At 37.8% G+C, this 27,886-nt stretch overlaps 1 protein-coding gene across 3 annotated transcripts in view; it reads left to right on the forward strand.

Annotated features, from left to right (window-relative positions):
* macrod1 (mono-ADP ribosylhydrolase 1) overlaps window positions 1-27,886 on the forward strand; it is a 128,485-nt gene that overhangs the window by 59,473 nt on the left and 41,126 nt on the right. For all 3 annotated transcript variants that reach the window (XM_030144822.1, XM_030144820.1, XM_030144821.1), the window contains exons 4-5: window positions 7,603-7,632; window positions 20,310-20,426. In XM_030144822.1, coding sequence (XP_030000682.1) covers window positions 7,603-7,632; window positions 20,310-20,426 — 147 coding nt within the window. The remainder of the gene's footprint in view (window positions 1-7,602; window positions 7,633-20,309; window positions 20,427-27,886) is intronic.

Genomic DNA, 27,886 nt, shown 5'->3' on the forward strand with positions numbered 1-27,886 from the left:
GCTACTGTCTGCATTTGCAAGTGAGTTTGTGCGTGATTGTTGGCAAATGCAGTGTATGTGCATGCACACATCTCCCTGTCCAAAGCACTCCTCTGTGTTAGTGTGTAAATGTGCAGGTTTGCATGTGTGTGCGCATCCATATCTTTGAAAATGTGTGATCGTGCATTCACATGAGTATTTTCCAAAGCCTTTGTTTCCCCACAGGGGCTCTCAGGGCTGGTTGCATCTAAAGCACCTATGTATCTGCATAGAGGATGGCAGTATTACATGGTTATCATTGATAATAGATTAAAGGTCTATTGTACCTTATATAAGACAATTTTAATAATTATATAATGCCATGAATAAAGATTACAAGGAAGATGAATTTAAAATGGGGAGATAATATAAAATTCTTGATAGAATAAAAAAATAATTCTGCACTTGTACCAAGGAGGATAAAAGTTGAACTTGAATTTGAACTCGCCACACCTTTTCTTTGAAAAATGCAAAATGAGACTAAAATAGGATGTGAGGTTATAGTGTAGATGCTTACATACCTGGGCAGTGAATATGATTAGGAAGTCACAAATGTCTTCTCAGATTGTCTTCTTTGCAGTGGAAGAAGTATTCACATCTTTTATTGAATAACAAGTACTAGTTCAGCAAGATAAAAAAAAAACTCCAAAGTAAAAATTTTATATGGAAACATCCTAGTCAAATAAGATTATTTTAAATGTCATATAGTTAAAGTATTGATGTAAAAGTACTGATTTGGTCGCTCTGACTGATATATAATTGATATGCTCTCATTAGTCTATTAGTAGTGAAGCATCAATGTCACAGCATGTTACTGTTGGAGCTGCTGGAGCTGGAGGTAGCTTTAATGAATTTATATTTGGTTTAAAAAAAATCACAATTTGGTGGAGGTGTCAAAATTTCATGGACTGAATACAAACTTCTTTGTGAAAGATGTCAGATGATAAATAATGATTCATTTTTTATGGTGTGTTTTAATTTAAGGAAAAAAATACTGTCAAATCTTTCCTTTTAAGTTACTAGTAACTAAATGTGTCAGCCTGATGTAAGGGAGAAGAAATAACTAGTAAATCACACTGTACTAGTACTTGAGTTTTTTCCACTTGTGGTACTTGAAATATAATAGAACACAACATGGTGAGAAAGAAATAAACTATGTGTGTTTAGACCATTGTGAATACAATATTATCAAACCTTTAAGAAGTGTTTTTAGGCAGTTTTGCTGCCTACTCTATGTGACATGGCATTTACACTCCTACCACAACCAACCTCCTTCCAACTGCAGTCAGCAATAAATAGCTACAGCAAACACTTGAAATGGCATCACAATGGTACATTATCTGATAAGTTTGCACCATGTGTCACCAGACCACACATCAGAGGTGTTTCAACCTGTTCTAAATCCTCCCACGTCATCCTTTTAGATGTGAGGTCACCATTGCCTCACAGCTCTTGCTTCGCACCCTCATCTCTCTCCAAGAATTCTCCATGCTTTTAGTGTCTTTGTACTTGGGACTCAGGGTCACACAAATGTTCATAGTAGTACATTGCTTAAAGGCAGTCCTTCTCTTGCACTCCATTATGAAAAAGAAATTTGCTTTCACCTGTTGAAGCCTCACACAAAGTGGGCTGTCCTGTTTGGCAGTTTTAGAATGTGACAGAAGTGAGCAGATATATATATATATATGTATATATATATATATATATATATATATATATATATGATTATTTATTTATATGTACCTGTAACGGTACACAAAATTTTCGGTTCGGTATGGGAAGAAAGAAAAAAAAAACCTTTAAATGTCTTTAATGCATTTATGAATTTTTGAAAATTTTCCCCCCAATTTTTGGAGACAATAGAATATAGAAAAACAGGAGCAATATAATTCTGGGGGGGTGGGGGGGCAGGTATATACCTGGGGTGTGGTCCATAACTAACGCTGGCGTGAAACGAAAGTGAAACTTTACATACTTTCAATGTCCAACTCCTGGGTTCTATTCCTCTATTATACAGCGTGTGTGAGAGACAGAGACAGACAGACAGACAGACAGACAGAGAGCAGGTGTAAGTGTATGGCAACTACTGGACATTGGCAGCAAACAACATTTGTCTTATCAGCCTCTCTTTCCCTGTTGTTGTCTTTCACTGGGAACTTGAAGTGATCCCAAACAGAACTGTAATGATGGCGGAGGGTCTTCAATCTCTTCCTTCCAGGTTCACATCATATTTGTTGTTTTTTTTTAACCTTATGGCAGCTGCTATTTCATATTTCAGGTCAATGTGCATTCCTTCAATATGTCCGTGTGGAACTTGCGTGGATTTAATGTTCCGCATTGAACGACGTCTTTCGTTCCTTTTCTTTTTGTCAACATACTGTGCTGTTTCGGTACAGCTGTGTACTGATCCGAACAAGTGCATACCAAAACGGTTTGGTTCGGTATGTGTACCATTACAGGCCTAATATATATCTATGTGTAGATAGATAGATAGATAGATAGATACATAGATAGATAGATAGATAGATAGATAGATAGAGAGAGAGAGAGAGAGACTATATATAAAGTGTATATAGAGGAGAGCAGGACAGAATGTGATACAGTATCCAGTAACACAGAATACTCTGTTGCCCATAAAGATGGAATAATTTTGTTTTCAGACACATTCTTTTTTTTTATTCCTATTTATACACATCAGTAATCACCTCTGAGCCGGTGCAATGATTACATACTGACTCCCAGTTGCGCTTTACCTATCAAAAATAAATCACATTGTCACACTCATTTTATGAGAAGAGGTAAAAATATTTTATATCAACTTTTTGGGCCATAGTGTATTGCAATATGGACTGCTGTGCATCCTTAAGGTTGCTGATGAATATTGATATTTTAGTGGAAAAATAAGCTAACGTTTCCAGTAAATCCATCTACTGCACTGTAGAGACAGACAGTTTAGTGGTTTGGCCTATTATTTGGCAAAGAATAAAACTCCCTCATAAAAGTTTAATTGCAGATTTCTTGGGTTACTTGGTTTCTTTCTTGAGCATGGTCTTCGGTGATCCAGATCAATTTATTTAGATGTTTATTATTTTTGACATGAATCTCCCGTTTAACAGTTTTGCAGTTTCTAATGAAGTCAAAAATTTCTATTTTGTTCCATGGTTGGACTTTTTTTTTCAAGAGCGTGGGCTTATCGGATGATATTGGCCACTTAATCAACTTTCATCTTTTTCCTGCTCCAAATTATCTACTATATCAGCTTACAAAAATCCACTATCAGACAACCTCTGCAACACTGCTACTGATGCACTGTGCTAACATTGGCTGGTATGTTTTCGTTATTCCTGATGCTAGCTGTCCAAACACAGACTGTGGCAGCACCACACACTGTGACATTTCCGGCAGTTACAATGCAGTGTGATTGGAGAAAAAAAAAATTACAGAAATCTAAAAATATCAGTTTCTGCCAGATTTGGGTCTCTCACAAGGAACCGGGAAGAGGCCTTTTTCAACTCACCATATGCACTAGACGTTCAGTTTTACTGGAAGACATCCATCATGGAGGAGACAGAGGTACAGATTTCTACACTGATTGCAATCCAGAAGGAAATGCAGCCATAAAACATGTTGTGTGTTAAGCAACAGGAGCCACATTATCACTGTGAGGGTGTTCTCTGGGTTTTATTGCAATGTCATTTTTGCAAAGTTAGACATAAAATGACAAAGATAAGGCAGTGGAAAAGTGGGTGAAAAAAGAAATGTTCAGTACTGCATCATAAGATCAGACCTGAAATGAATTAAACATAATAAACTGATACCTAGCAGGAACAGCATCCAGTTATTTTTCATTTAAAATGCAACAAAGAAAAATAATAGTGGTGTTTTTTCTGATATTCATGACCAGGATTTTCACCTGTCCACAGATAGCTAAAATGAGACAAAATATCAGTCGCCTGTTTTGCTCAAGGCAACTGCTGCTCCCATTGGACATCTGTCATATTCCTGGAAAAAGTTAGACTCTTGATATTTGTCTTTTTGTTGTTAAATCACATATAAATCATTCAAAAACTGCTCTGTATTTGCAGTTACACTGAAGTCATCTTTTTCTCTTTGCCCCTGACATTCCCAGTACGCATCATCTCATGTTCCAAACAGGCTCAAAAGTTTACTCCACTGCCGACCACACTCTGATGTCTGTGGCCCCTTTTCAATCCTGAGTGGCTGAATTACATCTCCTTCCTTCCAGCAACTTTGTCTTTCTTTAAAAGGGGAAGTTTTTCACCACTCAGAACTTCAGAAGTGCTTCATATTGCTTTAGTTGCATTGATAAGTATTAATAAACCCAAACATGTGATAATGCACTTACGTGGATTCTGCAGCTAATTAGCAGAAGATGAATGGGAGATGCAATGAAGAGAATTGTTGGAGCCTTTACTCAAGAATGCACTGTATTTTATTTCATCAGAAGATGTAGTAAGCTCAACACCTGAAAGTGTCACACCTTTTAATTGTATAACCTTTCGTTTTTCCATTCCACTCAGTAAGAAGCTGCAGTGATGTTGCTTTTCAAATTAGAGTTAAGATATTCACTTTGGGAGATGTTAGTTAGACAGTGGTTCACATAAACAGAGAGCTATAGCATCTTTTAAGACTGAAATTAAGTGGGATTTACCTTTAATGAGGCTGTGGGGGAATGGTGAAAATGAAGAGTAGAGGATTCTCAAGAGAGAGAAAGACAGCTGTGGAATTTTGCCTCTTTTCTTCTTCGTCTTCTCATGAAAGCCAACTTGCTTGATACACTATCCAACTGTGTAACCAATTGGAACAATGCCCACTGGCAAAGACTAGCTAAAATGAGGAACGTCCCCTGTGTGTTCTGCCTTAACTTTGTAACTCCCTCGCAGATAGATTATGTGCTTATCAGATTTTCCTAACATGGTCATAACGACCAAAATTTGATCCATGGGCCAGGAAAGAATTGGAAAACATGTTTTTATGAGTTTGTGGTCAGGTTTGAATTTGTGAAAGAGCAGCAGATGTCCCCTGGCTAACAGTGCTGACTACACATTTATGGATGTGGTGGTGAGAAAAACACTTGGATACTACATATGTCAGAAGCAGCCAGCCTTAGCAACCTGCCAGCAATTTACAGACTTTAAACATGTACAGTAACTTTCCTTAATTCAACTGGGGGAGATAATGATTTAAGACAAGCCAGGTGAGCAAGACTAGCATTAACTCTTTACGTCCAGCTGCTAAAAGAGCTCAACATATGATTATTTCATTTAAGCTACAGACATGTTCTTGTAATCCACATAAAGAAGTTGCAGAATTATTAACTTTTTCCACATCTGAAAGACAAATTGAACCATATTGCTTGCCTATTGCTTCTCACAGAGTTGTTTATTTTCCTCTGGACTGTAGCCTCAGCGTGAGTTTATTCATTAGCTTAGCAGGCAGTGAAGCTCCTTCTTCTCATTGTGCAGGGCTTCTCAGTCATCAGTGACGGAACTGCAAGCCCGCTGCTTCTCATTCTATCCATCTAATCACGGACTGAGTTACACCTGCAATGCCAGGTGAATGCAATTAACTGGCTTGTTGGCAAAACTAGCAATACTGCAAGCCCCGAGGACTTGGATTGAGAATCACTCTTGTTGAGAAATGCACACACTGAAAACAAATTATGTACTGAAGGACATATTCCATGTGGAGAAAAATAATGGGCTCCTATTGATTAATATGTATGAGCAAAAATTTCATTTGAATTAAGTGCATGAAAGTTTGCCTAATTGGACTTAAATATACAGCTCTGGAGATCACAGGGTTCACTATTTACAGATAAACAGTCCAGAACCAGACAAACGACAATACCAATACCATGTCCACATTTGGAAGGCAGCTGTGGGTCAGTTGATGGAGCAGGTCATTCAGCAGCTGGAAGGTTGGTAGTTCAATCCCTCTGCTGCAAGTTACTCCCAGTGACTGTTGCATTGGTGTGTGCGTGTGTTTGGGCAAATGGGTCAATGTGATACATTTTAAAATGCTTTTAATACCACAAGGTTGCTGTGTAAGTGCAAGTCCATTTACTAACACAGATCATTTTCTAAATGATATTTTCCTATTCAGGTTAAAAAAAAAAAAATCTGCCCATGACCTTTACTTTCATTTACAAACATCCCTGCACACCCCACTGCAACTAGTCAGGCACGCCATTGTTTCTAGCAGGCATCGCACAGCCTCAGAAACACTGGATGCATCAGACACTGTGGCCATAGTCTGTCATGAGAAGTAAAGACAAGTTAAGTTACAAACTTAAGTGTCCTTAGATGTTGATTTGGGTTGTTGAAGTGTATTCTTCATTCTTTCATTCTTTTTCTGAAAGGCTTAATCCTCAAGAGGATCACAGGGGTTCATCACATGACATATACAGATGAACAACCATCCATTCTAACAATCACACCTATGGCCAATTTAGATTGACCTATTAATCAGTGCATGTCTTTGGTCAGTTGGGGGAAGCTGGAGTATGTGCAGAAAACCCATGCAGACATGGGGAGAACATACAATTCCCCCTCCAGTGATGGAATCGAACCTAGGACTCTTGCTGTGAGGTGACAGTGTTACCGTCACACCTCTGTGTATTCTTTATATTACATAGATTTCGCTGCAACAGTAGCACACATGCCTATCTGTAAATTTGACCTTGTTGACCACGCCTATATGACCTACAGTTCATGTTTCAGGTGCATGTTAATTATATGATGCATAGAAGGCGTGTGTGTTTTCGGGTGTGGTGTCATTGTTTTCTTATTTCCTCTTCCTCTTCAAATGAATACACACAAACTAGAAGGCTTACTTTGGCAGGTGTTTCAAAAAAATCTCAGTTTTAGTTACCTATAACACTGTTTATATGAGGACAAGAGGCCCAAATGCAGAGAGAATTCTGAGATTTGCAAAATATCTGTATTAGCATGGACAGTGCCTAATCCACCACTGTCTTTTGACATGAGGTGAGCTCTGAAAAAAGTGATGTTGGTTACAAACTCCAATATTTGTACCATGTTTCAAACCAGAGGTTGTTTATTTTTGTAATGCTCACCATGTGTCTTATTTTAGCACATTCATTTCTCAAACCATACCCAAGTAGTTTTTGTGTTTTAACCTGACCATAACTATGTGTTTGTCACTGTAACCATGAAAACGGCAGTCCTTTTTCTAAACCACAGTGTTTTTGTGCCAGAATCTTTTGTGTCTTTAGCCATGAGGATGTCCTATGATGTGTGTTGAACAAAAATTGGTTTGTTCAAGGAACCAGTGACAACATTTTTCCAAATTTTAAATTAAAGTGTCAACAACAAATGCAGTTTTTTTTCAAACCCTGAAAAATGTAAAGACATGTTTTAATGGCTGGTGATCATTCATCCTCTTCTTGATGCCATTTCAGAGGTTTTGACAGGGTTCAGCACCAGACATTTAGAATGCTCTTAATTTTTCAAAGCTGTCGATATCCTAAAGTTAATGAAGAGCATGTATTTTCACTGTGTCAAAGCTGATCTTGCTCACCTTCTTTCTTCTCTTTTTCAGCCAACAAGACTTTACTTGGCGGAGGCGGAGGTAAGCTAGAACCTGACTAACCTTTCGTTGATTGTGTGTGATTGTGTCATTACATATGTGTGGGCTTTTTGGACACAACTGTCAATAATAAGTCTGTGTTAGAAAACAAAAAAAACCCTCTCCTTTCTAACAGATGACTCAGTGTTTTATGTCCTATGTGTGATGTGTCTGTCTCTATTTTCCTTTGTGTTCAGTAGTAGGTAGCTCTTTGTTGTGGCAGGTGTTCAAGGTGCGTCTGAATATTGTGCCGTGTGTGCATGTGCGCCTGTATATTTGTGTGTGAGCAGGTGTAAAGTCGATAGTTTATAATTTATAGGTTCAGAGTGCTGTGGATATAAACAGTCATTTTTCAGTGTATTGTTGACTCAGTGCTTTGCTGTGCGTGTGTGATGTTGGGCGTCCATGGTTAATCGATAATTGTAATAAATCTCTACTACTAATGCGGCACTCGTATTCACTAAAACATGCACACACACTCTGCCCAACCTGCGTATATGTGTGTGTGTTAATGCTTGCAAATTTGGGTGCTGGTGTGCTTGCCTGTAGTTGTTTTTCTTTATTTGGATAAACAGCTGTAGCCTTTCAGTCCACCTCACATTTAGCAGCAATTTTTAACCTTAAAATTCTTGTGTGTGTATGTACCTCACCTTCCAGTCACCATAGTAACTTGGCAATTGGCACACTTGTATGTTTATGTATGCTTGTGTATTCATATGTTAATACGTAAAAGTGCATTGGCTGCTATCAGATCTGCCTTTGCCTGAAGTGTTCTGTCAAAACAGAAAGTCGTCACATCTGCACATACACTCGGTCCTCGCTGATTTACACCAGCTGAGCCTGTAGCCATAAACATGGACCGCATGCCCTTGTGTCCTGTGGCGCCTCACACACACATGCATACACAAACACAAGTATCTAGAGATCTATAGCAACGTTTGATGTTTTCCTGAAGTCTCTGATAGCTCTGTAAAGACAGATGGTTTCTAGAAAGGCCATGAGTGCATGTGTGCTGCACCAAATTTTTCATAAAGCACACTAATGTTATTCACTTTAATTTTTTTAGATTTAACCACCACATCTGTTTTCATTTTTGATATTTCCGCTGGCCGGCTGGCGAGGGCTACTTAACCGGCAACCGCCATCTGCATCCACCTTTTTATCTGTTTCTATGTTGCTCTATGACAGGTTCTTTTTTATCTCTCATGCCTTTTCGTATTGTATTTATACGCACATGTCTCTGAATGTGTTTCCAGCGCTGTCCTTGGGGGTTTGCAAAGGCAGATAGAGCCTACAGTGGGTGTTAATTAGAGAGAGAATGGTAAGGATAGAAACAGAGGGATGAATGGAACAAACAAGAGCGACGGGTTAAAGAGTGAAGGTCCAGTTGTTTTTAGAAAGAACTGTAAGTAGAGCTAGTTGGAAGAAAAAAACCCAGCAAAAATCATTTCTTATAAGCTTCCACTCACAGAAACCAGACTGTGTGCTGAGTAACCCAGAGTTTATTCAATCAGCGTTAGTGAGTTGTTTTTTTTTTGTTTTTTGTTTTTTTCATCAAAGGTAAGGCAACAAAAGGTCTTTACAGTGCTTTACTAGTCAGTCTCAAGGGTACCTGGGTAAATGTCATTCAGATAGATCAGACGCACACCTGCCGACATTGTTTTCACACTTCAGTCTGGAGGAGTGTTGAGCTCAGGCAGCGCAGCAACAACAAACTCAAGGGCAGGAAATTAACCTTTTTTATGTCCACTGGCTGCAGATGCTCATTTATTTGGGGGCTTATCTGCCATTTCAACATTTAACTGGCTTGATTGATTCTCCTAATAGAAAACAAAGCCCAGAAGATGATTGGAGGTTGAGTCTGCCAGATATATGGTGTATGAATGTGATTTTCAATTAATTAGACCTGCAACAATCATTCAATTAAGTGATTAACTGTTAATTTGTAACCTAGCCAACAGCTATTTTATAGTCAGTTTCAAAGTCCAAGTATTTTTTCAGGAGTAATGAGTCAAAATTTTGTCATTCTCGCTTTGAAACAGAACATTTCCTTGTTCCTTCACTTCTGTAACAGTAAATTGAGTATCTTTTACCACATGAGATATTGTATGATGTCATCTTGGGCTTTTGTTTAAACACATTTTCTGACATTTTGCAGCCTTTCAGTTACTCAAGAGATTTTTTCCGTTCACATAGTCTATCTAGGTCCTACAGTTTTAAAATGAACCAGAAAATGAGCAGAGTTACATTTTACAGTGTACATGTGTGCACACAAGCCTTTACACAAAATGTACAACTAAACCAGACCCTGAACCAGCAGCGTCTGGAACAAGGGGAACCACAGCTGCAGCAAAGAAATCCATCCAACTCAGTGAGATAAGCTGAGGCTAATCGTTACTGTTTTTTGTTGTTTACATGATAACTAATACAGGGTGGGGAAGCAAAATTTACAATATTTTGAGGCAGGGATTGAAAGACAGTGTATGACCAATTTGTTTATTGAAAGTCATGAGAATTTATTTGCCACAAGAAAATTTACATAATAGAAAATGTTTTTATTCTATGTGTCCTCCTTCTGTCTCAATAACTGCCTTCACACGCTTCCTGAAACTTGCGCAAGTGTTCCTCAAATATTCAGGTGACAGCTTCTCCCATTCTTCTTTAATAGTATCTTCCAGACTTTGTCGTAATAGTTTTGCTCATAGTCATTCTCTTCTTTCCATTCTAAACAGTCTTTATGGACACTCCAACTATTTTTGAAATCTCCTTTGGTGTGACGAGTGCATTCAGCAAATCACACACTCTTTGACGTTTGCTTTCCTGATTACTCATATGGGCAAAAGTTTCTGAAGAGGTATGGATAATAGTGTTAGGTATGATTATGACATCAATATATGTTTGGTTTCAAAACAATTGATGTAGTGCCTGCTGAGAAAAAACAACTAAATGTTCATTGTAAATTTTGCTTCCCCACCCTGTAATTAGTTTTACAGTAAACCAAGCTCCTCCTAAACAACTAGCTGAGAAACTCAACAGCATCTATATTGTTTTGTAAACTAAAATCTTTTGCAACATGTAGAAGTTATTTCCACACATAAATCTGACATCAGATAATAAGCTATGAAGCCAACAGATGCTGTGTGTGAGCCTGTGTGTTTATTACAGTGACAGAAACAGGTTCATTCTGACTTTCAATCCATGCCAGCTCTTACACCAAATGGCTGTTTTCTCTAGGGGTGAAAGATAACTTCAATACTGATAACTTGGTGAAGGAAAAAGTCTGCATATACAGAACATAATACCTCCCTAAGATGTGTAAGGTAATTATCACAGTGATAGAAGTACTCATGTTGTCTATTACTATGCCTGTGCCAAATTATGAACACCTTAACAGTGAAAGTTAGTAATTTACTAATTTAACAGTTTTTAGTTAATATTATTAATTTATAGCAAACAGGTTGAAAACATACTAGGGTCTCTCTTGTAATCTTTTCAGTTAATTTTAATTCAGTTTAAAAAGTAAAGAGCAAATAATTAATTATGCGTTGAAGATACCCCCCATCTGATACAACAGGACCCTGGGAAATACTGAATCTACAGATTAATTGAAATGAACATAGTTGTTAGTTTCAGCTTTAGAAAGAATGACATTAAAATTAAAAGGCAACACTCACACTTTGAAGCTTATGTTTGGTTCTTCTTCTAGGTCACCATATGTCAGCATGTACCTTTGGGATGTACATTGAAGTATTTTTTCACAGGATTGTAGTCTGCACAGAAATGTCATCAGCTTGCGGTAAAACCTAAGAGGTCTGTGGGGATGAGGGACGACATTTCAAGCTACAGTAAATAATATTCAAGGTAAAACTGCAATGCCTCCCCCCTTTTTTGTTTCCAACAGAGGAATGAAGTCGTCATTAAACTGCAGAATAGAGTATGTGGTGTATAATTAAATTGACACACAAGTTGAATAAATGGAGACCTTCTTTCCGCTTTGATTAATGCTTAAAATCTCAGTCAGATATCAGTTACACTACAATTTTTTTTATGTTTGCAAAGTAAGACATCTCTAAAACAACACTGATATTTTTTTGCTTTCATGTAGATTTATAAATAGATAGTGTCCTTCTTGACACTACTTTGTAATACTCAAAAATGCACTTCAAGATGCAAATTAATATCAGGCTTCAGCAGTCGAGGATCTTCAGTGACAGTGTTTTTTGATGAGCCGTGGCATATACAGACTTCTGGTACAAACGGAACTGGGCTGATTTGACTCATTCAGATCAGTGGACTATATTAGCTTTGAGTTGTATATTGCTTCAGTTAAATGTTTGAACTCTAAATGAGGACTGTAGATTTTGTCCCATCTTTTAGATTATTGCTGGGCTACAGAGAGAACACTTCACAGCCATTATAGAGCATGGCTGGATTAACCCACCCAGGCGCATAAATGGCAATTTGGTCTCAATTAACCCCCTGATCCCTTCCTCTATAAATGCATTAGTCATCTGTGCTGTAATGCTGCAATCCCAGATCTGGTGTTTAGAAATCAGATTTGGCACAATTATTTTAGCAATATGCAAAATGTAAGCACACTGCCACAGAAAGCTTTACACAGTGTTTGTCACACATGCAGTGGTGTTTAGCAAAACCAGCCCTAGTTACATTATCATTTAGCTGATACTGTGCTTTACCTTTAGAAGAATAATTTCAGTTACAATTCAGAATCCAAAATTTCCAGTTTCAGCATTGTCATCATAGTGTGTGTGCACAGTAGTTACATTGTAGTAGGGCTGGGTAACATGGGAAACAAAATAAATGTGTTTTTTTTTTTTTCAATGCTATGGACTTTTTATGATTTTAATCCATTATTTTCTGGCAACATGACATGAAGACGAAACCTTACTTAATACCCTTTCTTTATTAAAACTACAAACACTGCCAAACAATACATAACAGGAGAAACATATTCACAGTTAATATATTGCAAGAAGAAAACAGTTGCATTTTGTATTTTTATTGATCAAGAAAGCTGTCTAATGGAATAATCTTGATTTTGCAATTTAAGCATTTTTCTCAAAAATCAGAAAGTAAATTAATCTGATACATTGCCCAGTTATTGCCCAATGTTAAGTAAAGCCAAAAAACTTAACTAAAATCTGAAAATGAATGAGGAATATTTGGTTGCTAAAAGACAAAGAAAAGTCACATCAATTACTTGGAATAATTTTTGCAGAAATGTTTGTTGACCAAAAGCACATAATTTGTTAGCAGTGCTTTATATGATGAGTTAAGTGCTTAAAACAACCTGATTTACCTCCAAATTCAATTCAGAAGAGTCACTGCACTTAACTGCTTTTGTGTTTGGGGTGCTGAACCCAACTGTAAGATGTTAAATTACAAGAAAGGATGATTTGCTCTTAAAAAAGTTTCCAAGGTAAAAAGTTTTCAGCTTTTATTGTTATTTTCATTAGATGCACACCATATTAAAACACCCCAATCAATCAGTTGAGTGGTTCAAGTTGAATTACAGAAAAAAATTAATCAAATGTCAGTTTTTCAAAAATGTTGCAGCCACACTGACAATAAAGCAGGAGCTCTTAGGGAACTGTGACATTTCTCCACTTTACCTGTTTAGTCACCCTTAGACAGGAGAAAATTAATATAGTGACCAATAATTCCTCATGCATACAGTCAGGTTCTTATAATTATTAGTATTTGGGGAGTGACACAAATTTCAGTGCTGTGAGAAATGGCAGAGGCAAAAAATATAACCTGAGTACTTAGCCTTTCCTTTAAATTGCTGTCACTGCAGCACTTCTGAATTGCCACTGTAATATGGGCTTTCACATTATTCACATCTCAGGAAAAAATAAGAACAAATAAGGAAGTTAGGCTTCTTTTCTGCTCCTTAAAGTAACAGCCATACCCACACAATTCGTACTTTTGCTTTGTATGTCCTAATGTACTAGATAAGTTGGTGTGATAGGGGATGATTCAGTCCAATTTAATTGCTCTTGGGTACAGTCAGTCAGTTTGTGAAGAACTTGCTAACATGAATCATTCTCGATCAATCTACCAAAGCAAGCCCAATCTCACTAGTCATTGATATAAAAATGTGCAGAAAACAGGAGAAAAACACAGAAAACAAACATGTTATTTTTCAGTTGTATAAGATTATTTTTAGAATGACTTAGATCAAAAGAGCTACTCGTCCAGTATACGTTATGGTGACCGTTATTGTACTGAGCAACCTCATTCCCCCCCTGATTATTCGATGATTAAGTATCTCCAAATAGTGCTATTCCTGTATTTATTAATATGACAGTATATAACAGAGGCGTATTTCTATGTCACTTATTTCCTGTATCGAGTTGCCCTAACCTGGAGTCCTGTATCAACAAAAGGATGTTCAAAACCCCACCTGTTATACTGTGCAGCACCTTTGTGATATCAACCATCTGATACAACAGTGTAGATACAAACACACACAGAGGCAGGGACAGGCAGCTGGCTTTAGTTTTATGTCAGTGGGGACAGAGTACACAGGATGCGAACCAGCCACAAAGACACTGTCTGTATGTGATTGGTTTAGGTGTTTTAAGACATCCAGACTCAGCACACAATAGATGAACAGAATCTAAATTAAATTTTCATCCACTTACATTTTTTTTTAATTTGGTAGGGAAAAAAGGAACAAAATCCAGTTCTAGTATATTTTTTTGCAGCGCTATGAAGCCAGGCAGAATTTGTGTGTGCTGACATCTATAATCAATCCTCCAGAAAGAGGATGGGGCTTGATACCCTGCTCTGGAAGTCTCTTGGCTGTCTGTGTCTGTAGCCGTCTCCTTGTGTGAATGTGCAGAAAAATGCGGGTGGAGGATGTCTGCTCGCCTTTCAGAACAAATGAACAAGGGTGCATGTATTGTGAATGAAGGGAAAGAGCATAAGATTGGTTTTTGGGAGCAGAGATGAGACAAGAGGCAAAGAGCACTTGGTGTGCCTTCCACATTCAGACAGTGCTGTCTGTGTCTCTGCTGCATGCATAAATTCAACTGTTTTACCACTGTCTGTGTGTCTGTGCTGTGTAAGTTCATTGTAGCTGCATTTAACAGGTTGCTTTGTGTTTGTGTCCATGTTTATTTAAGTTTGTGTATACAAGTGCATGCGTACTACTGCGTGTAAAGCAGTGTGCATGTGTGTGCATGCATCCACCACCAGACCCATCCTAAATGTTGCCTTGGCAACAAGCTGACTGAAGTAAATGAGTGTCCTGGCTCTGCTGAGGGATTGTGGGAAAGCAATATGCCAGCGTTACGCCCCATTAGTTTGACGGACAGCCTGTTTGGCCTATAAGAGGTCAGCTGGCAAGGGCGGCCATATTAGTATTCCATAGGAGGGACCTTGGGATTAGTTTTACTCTAATGTCAGTCCACCTGCATGTGTGTGTTCACTTGTGTGCGTGGGTGTGTGCACAGGGGCAGGCGGCGGTGGCTTGTAAGTGGTAATGGTTGTCCTGCTGTATAACATTGCATGCAGGAGCATGTGTGTGTCTTCATGTGCCTTTGTTTGTGCCCTGCTGGGGGTTGCAGGCTACTCGCCAGGTAAGCATATCGCCAATTATCACTTCCCAGTCCCACTCTAGTTCTCTGGCTCCCTCCCCCTGTCTCCCCCAGAGTCAATACAGAGCTTGTGAGGGAGACACGATAACACCTCAACTGGTCAGCCGCCTGTTTTTCTGGCTGCTCATTGGTCTACAACAGCCAAAACACTCATTTCAACACCCCTCCCTGCATCCATTCATCCATTACGTCCTTTTTGTCCAACCTTTTCTTTAAAACCTTGCTTAACATTCATCTCTTCCCCTTTTTGTTTTTAGCCACACTCACTCTCTCTCTCGACTCTTCACTAACACACCCTTTATTTACACTTGATCCCCTTCCAGACCCATTTCTCTTTGTCCCTCTGTGCTTTTCAATCTACCGTCTTGTCTTTCTCTGTCTGTGTGTCTCTCCACCTCTCCATTGTTTTTCTTTATATCTCCTCCCTATCTCTTATGCAATGGAAGATGAAACAAAAAAGACATCAATTTGATATTTCACATGGTAATGAAAGCTAAATAATGACTGCTGTTTTAGTATGTAAATGAATATGACGCTTCCTACAAGATTCTTTTAGTGTCTAGTAATATAAATTAAATTCATGACTAATTCATTATAATCTGTTGATGTCTGTCAGTGGCATTAGGAGTAGTCAATTATGGCTGATTGTTGAGTAGTTCAGATACTCCATTTACATGAGTTGGACTCAGCAGAATATGAACAAGTATCCATTGACACTATGGTGATGCTAATTTAGTTAGAGCTTCATCTATTTCCACCAACTGAACTAGAGCTATATTAATAGAACAACATACAACATACAACTAACACATTTGTAACATGAAAACACATTAAATAAACGCATCCAGAACACTCCAAAGGTGAAAAATCACGCACAATAATGGGTCAAAGGGATTTATTTGTTGATTAATTTGGAGCAGTTGGTCATATTCCTTATATTTGTGGCCTCAAAATATTTGTTATATACATATATGAACACACTTGGAAGCTATTTGTTCTACCAACCAGCAAAACTGAAACTGGCGCATACAGTCAATCTATATGCAATAAACCAAGACAAAATGCATAAATAATATTTTTAAAGAAATTTCTTCTCAGGTGAGGAAGTAATAAATTGCAGTTACTTGATAGGTATGCAGAAGGATTGTGTATGATCTGGGTATTGTAGCAGGTCATAAAATGAATGGTTTATTACTAGCCCTGCTCAGTATTGGGCATAATACATTATTTAGTTTTATTGCAATAGTTCCCAAACTTTTTCAGTACAAGACCCAAAAAATCAATTCTATGTCTCTCACAGACCCAAATTTACAAAAAATGCAACACGGACTGCAATAAAGTTTTATATTTTTTCTGATTCTTCCATTTTCAAATGTGTCCAAAAATCTCATTTTATATTGTTTTTATCTCATTGTATCTTTTCCATCATTTTCATCTTGACACTTTGTCTGTTACATGTTTTGTTTTGGTTTAATGTTGATTTGTCTTTAATGTCATGTTCATATGCATGTTTTACAAGTTAGCTCTCACTTCTGTGTTTCACAAGGTTTTGGTGATGTCAGCATGTACAAACACTTCTTTAATTGTAATTTGGAAAATGAATTTACATATTTTATTATTGTAATGAATTCTAGAATTAAGCTACTGCCTTTTGGGTCCTGGGTTTGGGAGAGGCATTTTTGCAGCAACGTGATTTCTTTTTGAGAATTGTTAATAGTTTGACACTTCAGCTGAAAGACCATCCCAGTATGTGATGGTTTAACACAGTTCATGGTATCACTACCAAAAATTGACTTCACTATTACAGAGTAACTCACTTCTAGAATATTTTCAAAGGACTGCCTTAAATGAAATAGATTTTTCATTTTGCCTTTTCCATCATCATTTGATTGACTCACCTGTTATTGTTCAGCAGAAATAATAGATAATGTGGGTGCTCAGGTCACCCTTGAACAACCATTAATACTCTTTCATACAGACAGGCACTAAAGAAGTACTGCTGGTCCAGCTTTTCTTCAAACACATCTATCATTTGCAGTCGCCTCACACATGAAATCCCCCTTCATGTTTCGGACCACATTGAAGTGTCAGAGCAGTGTCTGAATCCACTCAGTAGCATGTGGTGTTCACGCTGGGCTATTACGCCAGCTCCCACAGAGTCAGAAGTTTGAAGGGAAAGCTATCATGAGAAGTCTTTAGTGAATGTAGTTAGAGGGACAGCTCTCTGTGCTAGAAAGATGGGCGTTGTGGAGAAATTGAGCAGGTGCATGGAAATTTATTAACCCGGCTCACCAGGTTTAGAATACGGAGAGGGATGAAGCCCAATATCACAGGCTAGTTTATTCTGTCTACTGGCATCTTATCTCCATCTCCTGAAGAGAAGTCTTACTTAAACATGAGAATATCAAAGTTTTCTTCAGTGAATGCACAAAGCCTGAAAGTGCATGTGGTGGAGAGTGATGATATTATGTTATTTGCAGCTAAATGGGATGTTGGGGGTGAAGTTGTGAATCACCTGAGCCTTTTAACAACATGACAGATGACTGTTAATTTTCCCTGAAAGATCAACATGATTAACTTTTTTTAGTTGGTTAAGTTAATGTTTTTTTATATATGTTTTTCTGTATCCAAATGTATTTAAGAATTATGCATGTGTATGAGCCAGTTCTACTGCATATATTTCTTGCCTGTATTTAGAACAGATAATAATACAGCTGTAAATGTATGACTGGTGTAGCAGAGCAGTAGTGAGGTCAAAAGGCTTTCAAGTAGCTCAAGGCTATGCACTCATAAAGACTGGAGAAACAGGGCACTTTGCACTCTTATACACACACTGCTCTAAGCATTAATATATTTGTGAAATATAAATATATAATATATGAGACAAAAGAAAAGGTATTGTTGGTTTATGTTTCAGTTCGATTTCTGTTTCTTTTCTTTTGATTCTGCTTTATTCGCCTGTTTCCTTATCTCCCTCTAGACTATTTTTACATCTGCTGCTCTCCCTTATTCCCCTCCCTTCCTCCCTCCTTCTCTTTTCCATCTCTCCGTCTTATCACACTTGTTCTCTATTTCAGAGTTGGGCTTTTTCAAAGTTGGTGTGTGCTGTGTGTGTGTGTCACCTCAAGGACTCTTCACACACACACACACACACACACACACACACAAACACACACACACACACACACACTTATACATCTCTGTGCAGCAGCTCATACGCTTTGACAAGGATATACAAATGGTAGCAATATCTGCCGCACACACACTCTCATGCACACACATAGACACAGATGGCGTGATCGTAATATCTGAGCTTGTTTCTGTGCACCCTGAGGAGGTACCCAATGCTCAGAGCTCGCCTTTCACACCCTCACACTTGTGCTTAGCTCACAGTGTGGCCCAGTTCAACATGGCACAGCATGACATGGCACTCTACAGCTCAGCTCTGCATGCAATATGCCAACTTAACACAATAACGTTCAGATAACACCAGACCCCTGACTGGAACTACTGAGCTCTGTGGTAACAGCTGGGCTCTATGCATCCAGACAGAGATAAGAGCCACAGCACCGTGACAAACTTATTACTGACAGATGTGATTGTTCTGGGTTAATTGTGTATCATTTACTCCAGACTAACGCATATGACCGTAGTCTTAAATGAAACAAATGAAAGCAAACACCTCAGCCAGGACCAGGAAGATTAAAATGGATGATGGTCAAGTTGTTGACACACTTGCTTCAAGCACATTTGGTTTATTTAGTCTCTCTGTTCCTTAACATTGTCGTATACTGCCCATCCGTGTCCAGGGTAACATTTTTCCACCCCAGGCAAGTAGATCATAGTTTTACTGTCCTCTTGTATATTTTTACTGTCAACATTAACTTGCATTTTGATGTAACACATTTTGCTGATGCTACTGATATAAAATCATGACTGAAAACGAGTTCGATCATCTACACCGTGACATCTCAACAGAGACAGCTGTGAGTTAATGCTACAGCTGTCCCATATGATGAGCACAGAACAACGGTATGAAAACTGCTAACAGCCACACTTTAATTTAAGCTTTTGGCATTTTAGCCATGATAAAAGTAGCTACAAGTGGGTGGAAATGCTGTCACTGCAAACGCCTGTCATCTTTGCAGGCATACTTTTTTACTGGCCCTAAGAGTTCGAGCCATGCACATCACCACCCGACCACACATTGTCACTTCATTATCTGTAGCACCCAGGAATACTAAATGTTACACCAACCAGCCTTATGTTCAGCTTTATGAGGGCTAATGTGTGCATGTTCCACTGGGATACATTTTAACATGCATAATATAATAAAAGAAGTCATATTAACATTTGAATATTTCTGTATAATACCGTACGTGTTTTACAGTGTTTTTTTACAGTAATACTTAATTCAATGTAATTTTTGTGAGTCTATAAGGATAAAACTTTTCATAGTTCTACTGTCATACTGTATAAATGTTTACTCTTTTGAGGAAATCGGTATAAATGCAAGGGTTGCAAAGATTTTAACAGAGTCTGTAATTGGCACAGCTGTAAAATTGCTTTTCCTGCATCGTTGCCCTCCTGGAAATGAACACAGTCATGGTCTTTAGATGTGGTGTGGATCAAAGATAGAAACACATTTCTGGATATTATGTAGATTTATGAAAATGTAATTAATAAGGACTAATTGACCAAAAAGTCAGAGTCAGCTGGGTCCTTAATAACACATTAAATGGAGTAATTAGCTAAGGCAGTAGCCTTAAAATCCATTAAATAGACTGACACACAGAGAGGCAGATGCTTTGACTTATTTAAAAGAAAAAAGGAGTTGGGGTGAAAAGTTAGCTCTTGTACAAACCTGCAGACAACATGAAATTCAACCATTCACCACTAATACCATCATTATCCAGGTCCTTGTAGCACTAAGCTGTGACACCTGCACATGAGTCTAATGGACTTCAAACAGTTAGTCTCCCAGTAAGTAGTCAGATTCCAGGGGATTCACATAAGTAGGCCAGCTCTTTGAATCTCCTCTTCTCTCATCTCCAGTGGACGGAGCGATCCACCGAGCTGCAGGCCCCCTGCTGAAAAAGGAGTGTGCCTCCCTGCATGGCTGCGAGACTGGACAGGCGAAGATTACCTGTGGTTATGGCCTTCCAGCAAAGTGTGAGTAAGATGTCTGTCTGTGACTTCGAGCATCTCCAGAGAAGCTGCTCTGTGTGCAGTTACTGGAGCCCTTTCAGGTGTGAAAAGTGTTGAAAAGTGACAGTGATGCTGTCAGTGTTGGAAAGGTTACTTTCAAATGCAATAGGTTACAGACTATGGGTTTTCCTGTTGAAAATATAATAAGTAATATAACTATTTAATTACTTAATCAATGGTATTTGACATCCATTCCCACCTTGCACTGGTCAGTTATTATTCGGCATGTAAGCTTTTTACTGAGTAGAATATAATCAGACATAATTCCTCATACAGACCAACATTTTGATTAGTAACTCTAATTAACTGCAATTACACCTTTTTCCCGGTAACTGATTACCACAGCATTTATTTTCTTATTTAATTACATACAATCCTGTTCAAAAAGTCTTAGCCACCATTAGGTTTATTGATTTAGCAATGTTAGAATGACCATAAATATGTGTTCCACGTTCTCTGTGTCAGGATACAACTGGAATATACACAAAATACATAAGCATCAGTAAAAACAAACCTTTAAGAAGAAAACAGACAAAACTGATATGTACTTAGTGTGCCCTCCTTTTGCACTGAACGTGTGGCTCAGTTGGTAGAGCGGGTCGTCCAATTAGGGTCGGGGGTTCGAATCCTGGCTCTGTCTGTCACATGTCGAAATGACCTGGGGCAAGACACTGAACCCTAAATTGCTCCCAGTAGGACTTGGCAGCACCTTGCATGGCAGCAGCCACCCACTGATGTATGAAGGTGTAGAAAATGCACTATATAAGTGTAATCCATTTACACCAGGTTTCATTCAACACATGCACACTAAATGGTATGTAGAAAACATTTATTTCAGATTGTTGTGTCTTTTTTAATATTGAGTGCTAATTTTCTTGTATCTTAAACCAGCGTGTGACTTTCATCCAATTTTTTTTTCAAATTTGTAAAACCCGAGTGATAGCGTAATTATTACTTATCCATAAACAACTTCAAAGATGACTCCATCAAAAACATAGTCTGCTTGTTTACATAACAAACTGAAACGTCACTCAAGTCTTTTTGGAAATTTTGTTGTGAAGTGCATTATGGGAATATGGGAATTCTACACAGCAGCAATTTCGCTGTCTCTGCATGAGTGCTGAACCCAAATGTGGCCTTTACCTCCATCCACTGACTATACTCCTTCTTTAAAACAACACTGGGGGACTGTATAATTTTTCGCTGTAGTGATCTGGCTTGTTATCTTGGTCGCCTTTTCCCACAATGCACTTTGCAACAAAATTTCCAAAAAGGTCCGAGTGATGTTTGCTTTGTTATGTAAACAAGCGGACTGTGTTTTTAATGGAGTCATCTTCGAAGTTATACACCGTGAGGGAAGTTATTCAGGTGTGTAAGCACAGAAAGATTAATGGATTAGTGATAATTAGGCTATCACTCAGGTTTTACAAATTTGAAAGAAAAAATGGTGATGAAAGTCATACCTTGCTTTAATAAAGAGCCTGAAGAATAAAAATATATGTTTACTGAAGCCCTGCAAGAGACACCAAAGGTTAAGATGGCTTAAGACATTTGTACACTACTATAATACACTTTTACATGTACCTAGTTACTTCCAAACACTGGATCCTTTAAATTAACAGCACTGAGGCTTGAAATATGTACCAGTAAAGAAAAAACAAAAAAACAACAACATCCCCAATATTACTATTTGCTTGTTTTGTACCATTCTTTATCTGAGTTTTGGAGCAGATATGTAAATCATATCAGTTTTACCTTCAACCACAAATTCTTCTGCCAGAGACTCATCTAGGTATCAATAATAATGTCACTTAGTGCTTCCATTTATAGCAAAGTAAATGGGACTCAATTATTAAATGGCACTCTATTGCGGCGTGTATAATGTGAGGAAACTGAAAATTCAACATGACAGGAAAAGCTTTTCTATGTGTTTTAGATAAAAAAGAAAAAGCTCCACCAGGCTTCCTGATGTCTAAAGCACAACATGTGACTCTGGGGAGAGAATTAGTACTCGCTAACAGTAACAAGAACAATTTAACAGCAATAACAACTTTTATGTTTGAAGGATCAGAATTTGCCACTTTGGTTTAAATTTAGTATCAGTTAAATAACACTTAAGCTCACTGCAAAATTGAAATAGCGGTGTGGTTCTGTCTCTAGACAGTGATGGCATGAGTGCAGTGATGCTTGTGGTCATTCAGTGCAGCTGGTACATCGTGCTTACTTTTTTATCTGACTGAATAATATATCCAACAGTGTTTTAACATGCTGAGTCTCTATTTTTATGACAACTTTTTACTTTAACTACCCACATTTTAACACAACCATCTGTACATTCTAACCATTATATTTTCAAAACAGGCTTAAATGGAAAGACAATAACACATAACCTGGAAAAAGACAGTCAGTCCTTTTGTTTATCAATCATGCAACAGTAAATAAAGAGAAATCATCATTTTTCAAGTCCTTTTGCTAACACTGACCTTTGGAAAGAAATTAAAGTTCATTATTTTTACTGTTATGCATACTTAACATTTTTCCAGATTAGATCTTAATACAGAGACTAAGAAATGCATATGTGTGGTTTGTTAGAAATTTACTAAACCAACCAACCTAATGTTGGACTTGGTTTTTGCACATTAATGTATTTTCTTATGTAAGACTGTTTGTATATTTTATTAATATGTTATTAGCTTAAGCAGGTTTTGTGTAAATTTACCTTATTAAAAAAATGTCCTTCACAAGGACAGTTTTTACTTTTGTTCTGTATGTACTTTTGGCAGATGTCATGGCAATAAAAAAAATCATTAAATCCTGAAATAACATGAAGAGCAAAATTTTAGCAAATGCTGACATTGAAAGTAGCAGCACATGATAGTGTTTTTTTAGCATCACTGAATAAAAATTCAGTATCAGTTTCAGTATTCAGCCTTTAAGCCTATTGTAATTACCCCGCCCCCAGAAGGAGAGGCAAGGGGTGGGTGTTGTTTTTGGTTTGGTTTGTCTGTTTCTTTGATTGTTTACACTCTAGTAGCAAAACTATTGGTTGAATTCATTTCAAAATCGTTTTCTAGATTGCCAGTGACTCCTAATAGATTTGATTATATTTTGGGGACAGTAGGTCAAAGTTCAAATTTTTTCTGAATTTTTAAAATCTTTTAATTCCCCATTTACTTATAATGGGCGAAATTTCACATGTCTGTAGCAGCAAAACTACTAGTTGAGTTCATACCAAATTGGGTTTATAGATTGCCAGTGACCCACAATAGATGTGGTTACATTTTGGGAAAATTAGGTCAAAGTTCAATTTTTTTATGAATTTTTAAAATAATTTTTTCTCCCATTTACATATAATGGGTGAAATTTCAAATGTTTATAAAAACATCAATTTTGTCTCAATTTACTTCGAATTTGGCACATATATAGAGGCAGTTAATATGCTGACATCACCACATGCATAGATATGATGACATCAGCTGGATCGATGCCAAAATAAGCTACAATATGTGCAAGGGGCGGGATTTATCGTGCCTGGCACCACTTGTTGCTTATGTTTTCAGGCTATAGAAAACCTTTGATTGCTGATCAGATTTTGTCAGATGTGACCTGGATGTGACTAAATGTGGCTTCACTTTTGACTAACAGTATGAAATGATGTCAGGTTCAGCTGAGTTGTATTAATGTACTGTAGGTGTGTATTTGCGAGTTCTGGCATCCCCCCCCCTCTGATTTTAGCTCCTGCAGCTTTAAAATGTCAGGAAATATTTTGACATTTAACCAAGCAAGGTTGAATGACCTCACAAGTAATTTTCAAAAATAGATGCTGAATTTCTGTTATTCTGCTTAAAAATGTGGTACTAAAACAATGTAGGAGTGAATGCAGCATAAAGTTTGGAAAATAAGACTATTACCACTCAATTTATCCTTGTCAGTGAGACGTTGCTTATTTTTATATCTTTGTTAATAGGACTCATCATCTGTCATCGATGTCTTTAAATCAGCAGAATATCACTTGTCTCATATTTCCTGTACAGTTTTGTTCACATGTCCTGACTTTAAAACATGTTTTCATTGATCTGAAGTGGACAAAAAAATACTTACACCTGTGTCTAACATCATGGAAATGGAGTTTGAAGGGTAGATAATTTTGGAAAAAGAAAACAAGAAACAATGGAAAGATTATTGATAATGCAATCACATACATAGTCACAATGAGACTTACAGTGCATGTTAGCAGTTGGATTTTTGTCTCAAATTATAATGGAAAAACCTACTGAAATGTGTGGAAATGGATTTGATGCAGATGAAACGAACTTCCATATATACAGAACCTCTATATCTTCGCAATATGTCACACACCCCTTGACTTACACAAACACACCACCTGTGGACTCGAACCATGAATCTAACCAACAACCTTCTGATTTGTAACCCACTCCACTTCCTGAACCGCAGTTGTCCTGTAGGACTGCATTTGGAGATGGAAAATGTGCAGAAATCTTGCAACCTGTGTCTCTGAGATGTCCAGCGGACTGTTTCTGTTCAGAATAGTCAAAGTCAAACTGTGAAGGACTGACAAAGGGAATCATGCACAGAGGCCTAGCATTTTGCACAGAAGACACAAAGTTATTGCCATGTAAGGCCAAATCATTGTTACTTTCCATACACTTCATCTGCACTGATGAGATGTTTTTCTTTTCTCTTCCTGTTGGAGATGCATCAGGACAGAAAAGATGTCCACTGGTTTGATCATAGTGCACTGTAGTGGTCATTTTCCCTTGTTGTTTGTTCACTGTTGACTTCTAATTGTGGAGAACACATGTTCAAACTAAGTGTAAACAGGGTCAGAGTGTTCCCATTCCACTACGCAATGCGGTTTCTACCCCCATCTGCTTTAATCTTAAATGTGATGTTTAGTCAAACCCAACTTCTTTCCAGGACATTTTATGTCTTTATTTGATGCTGGAAAGTGGAGAGAGATGTGAAATGTGTATTGGAATGACATGCAGGGCATTTGTGTCCATGTCATATGCGCCCTAACTGCTATCAGGTCGCTCCAGGAGCTAATCGTAATATTACATACCACTGCATTAGTATTCACACAGCATGACGCTTATCACCAGTATCACAAAGAGTACTCCAGTCAAGCTTTGTACTTTATAATGACCACCCAGGTATGTGTGTGTCTGTATGTGTGCATGTGTCTGTCAGAGAGAGAGATTAAAGAAACACTGGGACTGCGTGATATCAGTTTATGGTTCCATGGAGAGTTTAAGTTCACAGCGAGAAAAAAAGAAAGAAAAAAGGGAAGAGAAGCAACGATAAAGGCGAGCTCAAGGCAGAATGGAGAGCAGGAGTAGAACAGATAGATAAGGAGAGAGAGAGGAGGAAAAAATAAAAAATAAAACCAAGCGACATGGCAGAGGGGACGGATGTAAGTGGAACTGCAGACAGGAGGGAATTAAGGGGGAGATGAGTCTTTATATTGTCTGTTCTCCTTTGTTGGTTTGCTTGTTTAACTTTGCTGTACTGCTTGTGTGTGCACGGTGGGCGGTCATGTGTTTCTCACATTATAGGGAGGTAAATATGTTTACTGCACAGGCACTTGTGGAAATTAGAATGAATCATTACATTTTTGAGGGTTGAAGGTTAGGACTAGATATGTTGTGTCAATGTGTTCATTGCTAGTCAGTGTATGTGTACTGTTTGCTGTAGAATCATGTTTTCACTGTCACTGTTATGTGACTGTGTGATACATGTAAACCCAAAACTACCTGAAACACATTGAACATGTACATGCAGGCATTCACATTCCATATTCAATATTTGAGCTACCAGAAGAGTGAGGAAAATGTAGTTGATTAAGACCCTGTGATGAAAAAAAAAGTTCATCTGCTTTTTGTAATTATTTTGGATTCAGGACAGACAACGTGTTGCTAGCTCATGTGCTGTGGGAAACATACTAAACCGTTGTGCTTGTCAGAGCTACATTGAGAGACACTGGACCTGTATAGCTAATATGCACACTTCAATATTTGTGATTGCAAATCACAGATCTTCCTCCTATCATGCAGAGCTACTATTTCCTATCACTGTTAGGAATGGATTTCAGACTGTGTTACTTTTATGGCACTGAATGAGTTTATACAGTATATTGAATATAGAAGAATGCCTGTTGTTTGATACCAACTTTCAGTACTTTAGGAGTGAATCTCATCAGTGTCAGCTCATACAGCACAACTTAAATCCATTTCAATCAATGACATTATTTGAACTTCAAGTTGTGGTACATAAATTATATATATATATATATATATAATATATATATATATATATATATATATATATATATATATATGTATGTATGTATGTATGTATATATATATATATATATATATATATGTGTGTGTATATATATATATATATATATATATATATATATGTGTGTGTGTGTGTGTGTGTGTGTGTGTGTGTATGTATGTATATATGTGTGTGTGTGTGTGTATTTTTTTTTTTGTTAAAATGCTGTGTCTACAGGAACTTCAAGGACAAGATTTGTTGTATACTGAGTAATGTAATTTTTCTTAATATTAAAAAGGAAAATTGATACGGTGGAACAAGTATCAAAGGCAGTGGTACTCAGGCCTCCTTAGATTGTATGAAGGTGTGGTCCTTTGTTACTAATACACAATGACACTGTGCATATTCCTACCTTAGTACTTGGTTTTGGTCTACTTTCCTTCTCTTAGAGCACTTAGTATTAAGGTGGCCTGGATGACTGAGAATCCACTCGTAAAAACTGTGCACATTGTGTTACCTTGTGTGTGTCGAATCAAGTGCAGTGCAGTACTTCAGTGTTTACAGTGTGGGCCGGCTGTCAGGTCCTATCACTTTCTTACCTGTAACTATCTGTCAGCATGAGATCTGTGTGACTGACTATCTCTATGACTCACTGACTGACTAACTGTGTGTGGGTGCATGTGCATATGAGCATGCACAGCCCTGCCCTTCATACTTGTGTGTGTGTGGCCACTACTCAGCATGTGGTGTGCAGACTGTCTCTTTCCTCCCATACAGATATTAAGTCCCAAGAATAATTCAACATGCATCTGCTTCAATGCTTAAACACTCACAACAGGGCTTGATTACCTCTCAGCAGGGGGGAGGGAGAGGCGAGACAGCAACAACAGAGGGAAAGCAAAGGAGGGATAACAAAGCCGGCAGAGGACTACGTAGGTAGAACTGTGCTGTAGAAAAGAGCGAAAAATGAAAATGAAACACGACAGGAGCGAGCCTGAGAGGTTGAGAGACAGGTTCAATCTCAAAGCCAACACTTTGATCTTGATTTGTATGGGCTTGCCACCAGATGTGGGGATTTCAAGAGCAACTGACTCAAGCAAGTTGCCAAATGGTCCAGAGGACCT

The sequence above is a fragment of the Sphaeramia orbicularis genome, chromosome 10 (genome assembly GCF_902148855.1).
Source record: "Sphaeramia orbicularis chromosome 10, fSphaOr1.1, whole genome shotgun sequence".
In the NCBI taxonomy this organism is placed as follows: domain Eukaryota; kingdom Metazoa; phylum Chordata; class Actinopteri; order Kurtiformes; family Apogonidae; genus Sphaeramia; species Sphaeramia orbicularis.